The sequence below is a fragment of the Adiantum capillus-veneris genome, chromosome 23, assembly GCF_014529385.1.
Source record: "Adiantum capillus-veneris isolate H3 chromosome 23, ASM1452938v2, whole genome shotgun sequence".
NCBI lineage: Eukaryota > Viridiplantae > Streptophyta > Polypodiopsida > Polypodiales > Pteridaceae > Adiantum > Adiantum capillus-veneris.
Window position 1 is genome coordinate 120,259,537 of NC_140953.1, and position 11,647 is coordinate 120,271,183.

Genomic DNA, 11,647 nt, shown 5'->3' on the forward strand with positions numbered 1-11,647 from the left:
GCTATATTCGAGTGCTCATGACGCTTTGAAAACTAAACATCCAAGTCATGGGGCTCGAAATTAAAGAGAAATAGAATAAATGCTCAACTAGAAATAGTTTTGCAAGAGTCTTTGTTTCAAGAAGCTCATGAGAGAGAGAGAGGGGGCGGGGGGGGGGGGGGGGGTTAGCATACCTTGAGCTACATCTACCCACAAACAAAAGGGCAACAAGATAGAGTGTGTTCATGTCATGTGGCTTGAACTTAAGTTCGAGCCTCAAAGCTAGAGACTGGATGCTCACCTAAAACAAGCTATATTATCTCATGAGGCTTTGAAAACTAAGCATCCAAGTCATGAGGTTCAAACTTAAGTTTGAGCCCAAGAGCAATAGAATAAATGCTCAACTAGAAATAGGTTTGCAAGAGTCTTTGTTTCAAGAAGAGAGAGAGAGAGAAGGGGGGCGGGGGAAGGAGGGCTGGCATACATTGAGCTACTTCTACCCACAACCAAAAGGGCATCAAAATAGAGTGTGGCTTCCTTGACAAAGAGAGTGTGAGTACCATTGCCTTTGTAGGATGTGGCGAGCTCAGATGAGAACTGGAAGGGAGGTATGTGTTGCTTCTGCACACTTTACAATATCATTTATGGGTAGTAGCATGATCTCCGCACATTATTGTAGGTTTACATACAAGATAGGCTTGGTTCAAAGACCAAAGCATTTCTCACATATGGTTTTCCCTTCCTCTGCTTTTGCAAGTTTAACAACTACAACATACCAATTATAATGTGATGCAGGTATCAACAACAACATAGGTCATCCATTCAAGCTAATACACATCGATGAGAACACATTGACAAGAATGAAAAAAGAGTAAATTTTGGGGGTTAGCAAAGAGCCGCGATGTGAGCTAGCAGCCACAAGCATTGAGGAGAGGGATTAGAGAGGGGAGAGGTCCAAGTGACGTATGGTGGGGAGAGATGAAGGAAGAAAAGTATCCAAAGCCGTGCATATTCTTCTTTTAGATGTGTTCTGAGGTGGTATAAGGGAAACCAAATGAGCCAATTGGTTACCATTAATGTGAAACTCAAGCCTTTCTACCTTCGACGAGTCATCGCAGAAGAAGGATCAAGGGCAATTGGCGATAGGCGGCCAACAACCACAATTGCAGGTTCCTCTACAAAGATCATGACAAAGGAACGAAAGAGAACTTCATGACAGAGGTCGAAGAAGAAAATCAGCTGCGCTCATGGAAGAGGCAACAAATCCTGGCTCCTCAAGGGCAGTCGAGGCAAAATTCAGTTCGTGCTGCTTTTTATGGTTGGCTAAAGGCATAGCTTTTCATGGCGGGCTCAAGGCCTGGCACTTTGTGGTGCTTCAAGATCATAGAAAGCTCGCTGCATAGCTTTTCAAGATCACAGCTCAAGGTATAGCAGTTCGTGGTGCCTAATTCATGGCGAGCTCACGGCACCGCAGTAAAAGGCACAATAGCGAGAGGCATGACTGACACATCGTCACTTTCAAATTTCAAATCTAACATTGTCTCTCAAATTTGACGAGGAAACTAACATTGTCGTCAACTTAGGCGGACCTAGTTAATGACTGAGGGTGTGGGTAGTTGGTGGGTCATTCTTCAAGCTTGCTTAAACTATAGCTCGAGCCATCTTGCCTATTGTTGCAAAACAAGTATCAAGTCCTAGTTAGTATCAAAAGTGTGTTTAGGATAGAAACCCCAGAATATGGGGGCTATGGATCGTAGATGCAAGTGGCTCATTTCGTTCCCTAAGGAACGTGACCGATAGCATCCCATATCACCCCAATCTCATGAGCTTTTGTGAAAGGTGTACCGCATACCTAGCTAGGTGTTGTTGGGGCAAAGGATGACAATGGTGATGGGAGGGATTGTGGTACCTTTCCCTCCACTTGCAAATGATGCAATGCCTCCAAAGTGGAAGCTCATGAGTCCAAGTTACTTACATCAAGAATATTTAAAACCTCTTGCAAATTTCTTCTTGTTTTTAGTTTTGATTTTGCTACTCTTGTAGTTTGCTATTTAGAATGTTTAAGCTAAAACTCAAGTACCAAGTGAATCCTCAAACTATGGGTGGAACTTGAAGCCTCAATCTCTAGTTTGAGCCTTGCCAAAAAAGTGTACAAGAGAAGTGCTACGAAATTTTTTAGATCAAAATCCATTTTAATCCTCGTCATTTCTTTGAACAGCTTTTGTGAGAGAGGAACCACATACCCAACTACGTGCTATGGGGGCAATTAACCTTGGAGCAGATGGGGAGTCAATGGCCCCTTGCCCTCCAATATTGCACATAGCTAGTATATGGTTTCTCCCAAAAAGCTTCTATTGTTTAGCACTATATGGAAAACGTGAGAGAAAGTACCTTCTTTCGTACAAGTGTTCGCTATCTTGCCAATTTGTACATGAAACTTGCTTTTGGGTTTTGGGTTGTTTGCTCCTGTAATGAGTGTTCTAGATAGCTCCAATTCAACATTTCAGCTTGACTACAACTCAAGTTTTAGCATTTGTGCTTGTAGAATAATTATTCCTTGGGATCTACAAATAAAGAACATGCCCATATTCTTTTGTTACAAGACATAAAATAGCAATGATTTCTCTATCACAACCTGCATTCCAAAATGAGTTCTTTTAGGACAACTACACCAAGCTTTGGAAGAAGGGGCATTGAACATGGTAAGCCTTACACTAAGTGTAAGGCCCTCCAAGTTTCTTCAAATTCTACTTCTACATCTAGAACAAGGCAAAGCTACCTTCACTTTACAAGTCAAACGTAATTTTTTTCCATTTATTTGGATACTCTTGATCCCATCTAAACATCAAAATTTTCCAAGTTCTCTACATAATCTTAATTCCTAGCACAATGCAACTTCTCTTAATTAGTAGAATTGGACACCCAACTAGTGGCAACGATGCAACCTAGCAAATTTGACACCAATGCTCGGCAATAATGTAACCTAGAACATGAAAACTCTACTCTAGAGCTTGACAACAATGGTTGAAAACACCACAACATAGCAGAATGCGACCACCACTCAAGAACTTAGTTCACAAACATTCGTCCCAAAATTATGCATTTTTTCACCAAAATTCCTAAATATGTGTTATCATATATGTGTTTGTAGGCGTCCTTACTTTAAATCTGATTGCATAATTAGGTGCTTTGCAGAAAGAACCCTTTTTTTGAGTTTGTGCTTGAAAAAATATTAAAGCCAAAGGAGTGCTCAATTTGACCAAAAACATCATATTTTCTAGGTGAACCCCATTTCACACAAGGTATAAAAACCTTTAAAAAATGAGCCTATTTTTTTGGTAAACATCAATGAGTTCTTGACCAAAGTCTTCGATCGTTGTAGGCCCAAAAATTTTCTTTTAAACATAAGGTAGAGGGGTCAGTTGCATCATGGCCCCTAGAGAAAGGACACGTGAACCCCTGACTATATTACATTTGGCGACCAATAGAAGCACGAAAAAGTGGAGTTGAAACGACTAGCTTACTCGAATTGAAGCCTGTTCATTGGCCAACGCATGGGTTCAAGACTCGTGGCTGCATTTTACCTCTTTTGGCCCTGGTTGGTGTTCTTATTCATGCCAATTTTGATACACGTGATTCCGATTTTTGATATATTGGATTCCGAAAATGGTGTTGTAACGATTGGCTCTCAAACCCTTTATTTCATCTAGGAGGTAAGGTTTCGGAGAATTATAGTGGGGTTCGGAAAATCAAGCAAGGGTTTGTTGTTTAGACTCAACTTCCAAATAATATAGGTAATAGTAGTCTAGACAATGGAAGGAAAAAAGAAGAGGTAAACCAACCCCAAATGAATTATGTTGAAATCTTCTGATTAGGTGATTAAAATGAGTTGCTCGGCGCAAGAAATTGAGCTCAAAGGAGAGAAATTGAAGCTCCGCAAGTTAGAAGTACCCTTACTGGCCCCTCTACCCTAGAATTAAGAACAAAAAAGTGCATTTCTCGCATTTTGTTGACCTATCATCCATGTTTCTATGCATACACCTATCATTACCTTTAATAAGTTCTTCCACTTTACACACTTCAATTTTCTACTCTCATATTCAAGTACATAAAGTATCAAAAGATGTCTCCCTCAGACAATTTGGATTACACCTATATTGAAGTACAAAAGTGCATGGATGAAAAAAATTGGTTCCACAATGTGGCCTTTCGTATGGCATTTAAACCTATCAAGTTGGTGCCAAATTGGAATTGTACGCTTATATTTGGACCTAAGCTTGAAATGTACCATGTTTGTTGAAAGAAATCTAGTAATTTGAAGAAAATATAGTATCAACTCAAAATGAGTCTGATTCTAGTAAAATGGAAAATCACTCCTGCCTTTGTGTTGTTTGTTCTTTGGGGTATTAGGTGCCCCAAAATTCAAGGAAGAAGAGTTGCATAGTGAGAACTCCATAAACATACTCAAAATGGCCTTTTGATTACAAAGATACTTCTAAAATATTCATCAAAATGTGAATTCACTAACAAATAAGCATAAAGAATTTTTCATAAATGGGATATAGCTTCCAAACATAGGCTTTCCATTTTTCAGAAGCATAACAACACCTTTAGAACTACCTATGCTAGCTATATAGCATTTTAGAGGTCAGTGTGATTATCTAATGCCAATTTCATGAAAATTGGACAAAAATATGCCACTTTTTTTTTAATGGCTCAAGTTAGGTTTGAAAATTATATTCAAACTCATCTCTGAAGGTGGAATCAATAGCCCAAAAAAATTCCAAGTTTTTTTCAAGTCATAAGCTAGCTTTGTAGATATAGAGCACTTTAGAACCTCCTTGACATCTCAAGCAATAGTTCTAGGAAGTTCCTGAGTTAAGAGGACACAAACGCGTCCTGTTATCGATCTAGTACTAAGGAGCCTTGCATGAGGAAGGGCTTTTGATAAAGTTAGACATGAAGATGATTGAGTTTCCTTCCACTATCCACAATCAACATTGTTTTTTAGACACCCAATTTGTGGGATTTCATTGCCTTGCACCTTGGAATTTATTGAACTGAACTCTTGATTTTGGGCAGTTAATTATTACGATAAAGAACTTTACAAATTATAACCACACAACGCTGCACTACACAGACATGGCAACCTAGAGAGACATAGAGAGATAGAATGTAGTTGCCACCCTACTTGACTCCTTTCCATTTATTTATTAACCTTAACCTCTTGCCCTTTTGTGCCACAACAGACTTAAAATCTATCTCTATTCATGATAAGACTTGCAAATCGACAATGGGAGCGCGCCTATAAACTGACGGACAAAACCCTATGTCAACAAGTTGTAAAGGTTTGTAATCTGCATTCAAACTTCCATGATTATGCTTTTGCTTGGACAATGCACAAAGACTACGATGTGTGCCAAGGTTCTACAAATTTTTTGTGGAAACGCAACACCAACTCTCCACCATACTTTCGTATGTCACTTGTGCTTGACGTGGATGCTCTATAGTTTCACTCTTCATCTGATTGCATGACAAAGTGTTTAACTATTCACATTGTTTTCATCATGTAAAATAATAAAAACAACATCCTCTGCGTTGGACATTCAAACGACACCTATACACGATCAATAGGTCATTAGTACACTTTAATTTTTAGAGTTGGTCAATGTTTTCTACTATACTATATATTTTTTCTACATTACATCCCAAAATCTTTACTCTACTATACCCATTTATATTCCTCACTCGTTGACTCTATAACAAATCAATACTAAGTGCTATTTCAACCCTCTCGCTTAAATTATGATTGTTTTTAATGTCCTCTCATAAATGTGGTCGTCCTATTTTAAATTGTATATGATTTTTAAATTTCTCTTTATGACTATCAAATTATTCATTGTAATAATTCATATTTGTTAAATTGTATTAAACATAATGTTCTTTGTTGGGGTTAAAGGCATTGTGTCTTTGTCCGAGGCCGGACCTCCAATATCTAGCCGCCCACTCATATACTCATACCTTATTCTTTATATACATATGAATAAGGCGCTTACTCACTCTATTCCCACAGAGTGAAGCTCCACCCATATCGTGTGTGCATCTTTTCTATGCATGATTGTTCTTGGTTTTGATAGAGAGTTATGCATTTTAAGCGATATTTGTCATAGTTTTGGTTGCAGGTGTCTGATCAGTTGGTTTCCTTTTGCATTGTGTTGAGCAGTTATGCTCTTGGTGGACAATGCATTTACACTTGTGTGAGATGATCTATAGACCCTTTTTGCACTCGGTTATGGCATCTTGCAGTGACAATTCATCATTGGATACACAGGTTGGTGTATCACGTAGACCTTAGAGGCGTAGACATGTGGTTTGTTGGCATTGTGGTAGACCAACGCACGTGAGAATACGTTATTTCAAGTGTTGGAGACAACGGAGGTTTCCCTTGCTTGTTGACAAGAGACTCCTACAGAGTGTGGTAGGCACTCCTACTTCCGCAGGTTCACCTAGATATACGTGGACTTTGTCTCATGATTGGCAGCTAGACAATAGTGCTTTATACCATGTTAATCCTCACAGGGAGTGGTTTGGCACCTTTTCTGCTCTAAGACATGATAATGTTCATGGTGTGGGTGACATTCATTTGCACTTTGCCGGTGGACTATGCTTGTGCTCCATTATGTTTTGTATGTGCCTAATGCTTGTAAGACTTTGATCTCTACCTTGCAGCTCATAGATCATGGATGTCATGTTCAGTTGATTGATGAGTCTTACTTGATGAGGAGAGGTTCGCTTGTGATAGCGCGAGGCCATCGTGGTACTCATTTGACACTTCTCTACGTTCTTGGTGTCAGAGATGCCATAGTCTCTGTGTGAACATCGTGGTACTTCACTGGTTGTGCATGCACGGTCTGAGGACAGACATGTAGAACAAGATAGCTCTTTAAGTACACGGCTAGAGCACTCACCGGTGGTGGTGACGGATTTCGAGGCTTTGCCAATCAGGGAGCGGAGCAGTGAATCACATGTACGAGACATTACAATCTCAGTGACTTTGCTGACATGTACTTTCGCAGATGAGCTCTAGAGTATTGTGCACGACATGTCTGTAGATAGTTAGAGAGGCCATGCTCTAGTGAGACACAACGGATTGATCCTCTTAGGATAAAGATGCCTCCTATCACCGAGATGAGTGATATGGAGTTCTTTGACATGCTGCTCATGCTAGACGTTGACATGGTTATGCTAGGATAGATAGAGCGTGGTACGATAGATGCAGGGACGGTCGTAGTGTTGAGCACCCCTGATTTGTCATATCCATTTGTTTCTAGTCCTGATGGTGCAAGGATTGCACATAGTGCAGAGGGGGTTTGACACGGACAAGGTTGCACGCATTTCGGCAACGTTGAGGACTCTCATGTATGATCTTTTGAGGTTGAGACCCGAGTTAGCAGTTGCAGTGGGAGCATTTGCAGCTGGCATTGTCAGTCATACAGTGACTAACACTAGCATGATGCATTGTGGAGCATTGGAAGTACTTGCAGGACTTGCATACAAGCTCTAGTAGTGTTGCGCACAATTCCTTGGTGCTAGAGCAAATACAATTGCATGCACATCTCTGGAGTGAGTTAGTGGACATAGGTTGAGAGAGTCTCTCACACTTATATCTCTTTGTACATATTAGTGGTTTGGCTAGTAGGATCCACTTATCGGCACACTTTCCTTTGAGTGGGACGTTGTTAGAGTTAAAGGCGTTGTGCCTTTGCTCGAGGCCGAACGTCTAGTGTCTGGCCGCGCACTCGTGTACTCATACCTTATTCTTTAGATACATATGAATAAGGGGTTCACTCACTCTATTCCCACAGAGTGAAGTTCCACCCATATCATGTGTGCATCTCTTCCTTCCTCACTCTCTCACGTGCTCTTCTTGCTCCTACATCGTCGGCACCAATCCTACATTCTTGACATGCTTCTATAGTGAGGCCTACCAAGCAAGATTAGCGCTTGATCTACAAACTATCACTGAAGGCGACAAAGTGAGACTTCCAAGTTCCGACACATCAATCAATCTTTTAATTGAGATGTCCGCTTTTCATAGCTCAAGCTTCAATAATAATGCATATACCTTGGCAATTGAAGAAATTTTAAGAACAAATATTTATATTGGTACACTACAATTCCAAAGATACTCTAATGTAACAGTACATGACAATTGATCTCCTAGGATATAAACAACATGGCACACACCATTTCTATGCCTCTAGGCATGCTAACTGACATCGAAAGCTCATTCTCACTCATGTCAATGCCAGCTAGCATGTCTTGAGGTATAGGAAGCAGTACTGTTTGCACAAAGCATGCTTTTAATGTATTTCTTGACCGGCTCAAATTACAAAATCCCAGCTAGATTCGGAGCTTGTATTGAAGAAAACTGATAAAATTTTACAAGTTTGAGTGCACAAACCTGGAAATTCTTCAAATTTGTAAGGCTTGATAGGAATGCAAGCAAGTTTGCACAATGACATGCTAATCAACAGCATGAATTCATCCTCATTGTTGCATTTCTGAAAGGTGACCTATCAGATCTTGCTTATGAGCAAGATCGTGAAGGAACGAACGCACGTCGTGCATGTATGGTCTAGCATTTGGTTTGTAGGAAGTGCACTTGCATCCCAACTTCAAGGCAGCAACAATTTGAGCATCCCATTTCTTCCAATTCTGCTCAACTTTCAATCCCGATGCGACTACATCATCTACTATACCGCTTGCTAAGGCCGTGCCCACCCAATCTGCCAATGTTTGACCCTCTTTCAGCTTGTAGCTACCTGGCCTCTCTCCTGTCATTACTTCCAGCATGATTACCCCAAAACTGAAGACGTCAGCTTTGCGAGACATCACACCTTGCTGTGCACATTCTAGATGCGAGAATTTGGTTTAAATCATCATAAGGTAGCTTTGAACAGAAATCTAACACACATAAAAGTTTGGGTGCTTGAATATACCTGGAGCTGTGTAGCCAAAGGACCACCACTGCGCTTTCGAGGCCGATACACTTTCTCGGGATAGTGCGAGAGGTACTGATGTCGTTTTCGTGGCCCCAACAAATTTAGCAAGTCCGAAGTCGGCAATGTGGGCTACTAAGTGCTCATCTAGAAGCACATTACCAGGTTTGAGGTCTCCGTGGATGACACAATGCTTGCCATCATAATCATGATGGAGGTATGCTAGCCCATCTGCAATGCTGCGCAAAATGTACAAACGTGACTTCCAACCCATGTTTATTTGCTGTCCAGGGAGAGATTGATTGTGGAGCAGAGCATCTAGGCTACCCATGGCCATAAAATCTAGGATGATAGCCATGGTTTCCTGCCCATTGTAGCAGTACCCCAATATCCTCACCAAATTCCGATGTCTAAGCTTCCCCAATACCTCTAGCTCTGTCATAAATTGCTTTTCCACATCAGAGGAGTGAACAGCTTTGCTACTTTGGAGTACTTTAATAGCCAGCACCTTGCCATTGGCAAGTTTGCCTTTATAAACTGTGCTTGAGCCGCCGACCCCAAGGATGTTGGCATGGCTGAAGTTAGATGTGGCCTGCTGAAGGTTCTTCCATGACAATCTGAGGTGTCCATCAAACATATGGAAAGATGCAGACATCTGGGTGCGGCGTGCGAGACTGTGGGACTGCCACCACCATGACCATAATCTGAGTGCCATCACAATGAATGGTAGAAGAAGAAGCAATGCAGCGATGGGCACAAGTATTTCTATGAGATGATTGTTGTGATGGTGGGTGGTGCTGCAAGGCAAGGTCAGTGGCAGGCCGCAGAGTTGAGGGTTGTGGTCGAATGCGGAGGCAGGCAGGGATGTTCCGTTGAGGATGAAAGGGAAAGGGATGGGTCCCGAGAGGGAATTGCTGGAGAGGTTGAGGGAGAGCAAGTGAGGGATGAGGCCAGTAGCGAGGTAGGGAGGGATGGGGCCACTGAGGCGATTGCCTTGTAGATCGAGGGAGTGCAAAAACAGGCAATCTTTGAGGCCTAGAGGTATCTCACCAGAGAAATCGTTGAAGGAGAGGTTGAGGGTAGTAAGGTAAGGCAGCATTTGACAAAGATTTGGGGGGAGGAGCCCGGAGAAGTTGTTCTTGGAGAGGTCAAGCTGAACAAGGCCGAGGCCGCATTTGGAGAGTCCTGCTGGAAAAGGGTTTCCTGCAAGGCCCGCTCCCGACAACATCAGGCTCATCACTTGCACATCGTCACGGTTTCCCCAGCAGGATACGCCCGGCCAGAAACCATAATCACAGATTCCGTGAGAGAAATTCCACTGGGAATGTAAGATGCCGGAATGATCCAGCACAGAGCTCTTGAAAGCCTTGAGGCATAGCTCGGTGTCTGACGTATAACCTGCAGCCAGTTGATAATTAAATATAATCATCAACATTATAATTACTGCCTGCAGTACCTGCAGGATCGCCATTAATGATCAGCCCAAGCTTCCCTTCTGTGAATCTGTATCACCATATACTTCAAGAAAAGTTTTATTAAGATTATATGTTTTCTTCATCTATATGGATTATGTATTATGTATATGAGCAGTGTGATGGATTCATCAATGAGCCATTCGAGACAGAGCCATAGCTAGAAAATGTCTAAGAATGAATGTCCATGGCCCATGCACTTTTAAACTTGAAAGCCCATTTTTTTCAATTTTTTTCAATCCTTTGGGAGTTTCCATGTGTTTAAGGGCTAGCATGAATAGAGGGGGACTAGGTCCAGGTCAAAAGTTGTAGGTTGAATCCTTATGACCATTTCATTGCTTTGATTAAGAGGGAAGTGATGAAGCCAAGAATCCATTTTGAATCAAGGGGGAACAGAGTGCCTCCACTTGTGACAAGTCGAATTTCCCAAGATCTTAAGTTGAAGTGCATGGAAAGATCAACGCCCATAAACCAAGTATCAAATGTGGGGTAATGGCTATGTTGTGGACTCGTGGAGTCTAATGGCTTGTTTGACAAAGCGTTCCACCACCACCTTATTAGGGATGTCTATTGTGGGCCACCACATGGAGTCATCGCGCACGAGATAAGGTTACCCATTTTGTGTGAGAGGAGCACAAGGCCATTACTACTTATAGCTTTATGGTGAGCTTGTTTGGTAGGAGCTATATATCGATGATTTTGAGTCCTCCTTTCTCTCTAGTGAGAGAGAAAAGATTCCATTAATTTGTGGCTGAGTTATAAATGTAGTATTTGCCGACCCATAAGATACATATACATACTTTGATTATCTATTCTAAGGGGGAGACGAGAGGCCTCTAGCATGACATTAAAAGAGAGAGAGAGAGAGAGAGAGAGAGAGAGAGAGAGAGAGAGAGAGAGAGAGAGAGAGAGAGAGAAGAAGAAGAGAGTTTTAATTAACGTCGTAGGAAACTATCCCAAGAGACCTTAAAGATCTAGCCGACGAGGAGAGTCGAACTCAAGACCTGTCATTCATGAGGGAAATGGCATAACCAATCTACCACACTTGAGAGAGAGAGAGAGAGAGAGAGAGAGAGAGAGAGAGGCCTTGGTCTTCAATCAGGCACTCGCGTGGGCAAGAGCCTCAGCTGCTTACAACCAGAATGTAAGGAACCCTGTGGCAAGCTTCCTCCCTCGGGAAAAGAAAGAGAAACC

At 41.7% G+C, this 11,647-nt stretch overlaps 1 protein-coding gene across 4 annotated transcripts; it reads right to left on the reverse strand.

Annotated features, from left to right (window-relative positions):
* Positions 1-8,121: 8,121 nt before the first annotated feature.
* LOC147428452 (putative LRR receptor-like serine/threonine-protein kinase At1g69990) lies at positions 8,122-10,711 on the reverse strand. 4 transcript variants are annotated; one of them, XM_086497476.1, is made up of 3 exons: positions 10,438-10,707; positions 8,982-10,379; positions 8,122-8,894 (listed from the first exon to the last, which is right to left on the reverse strand). In XM_086497476.1, the coding sequence occupies exons 2-3, from the start codon at positions 10,216-10,218 to the stop codon at positions 8,530-8,532; spliced, it is 1,602 nt and encodes a 533-aa protein (XP_086353602.1). In that variant the 5' UTR covers positions 10,219-10,379; positions 10,438-10,707; the 3' UTR covers positions 8,122-8,529. The 4 variants fall into 4 exon arrangements, with proteins under 4 accessions (XP_086353602.1, XP_086353601.1, XP_086353600.1 ...); XM_086497475.1 differs by having other exon boundaries at positions 8,122-8,816; positions 8,982-10,711; XM_086497474.1 differs by having other exon boundaries at positions 8,122-8,825; positions 8,982-10,711.
* Between the last annotated feature and the right edge of the window lie 936 nt (positions 10,712-11,647).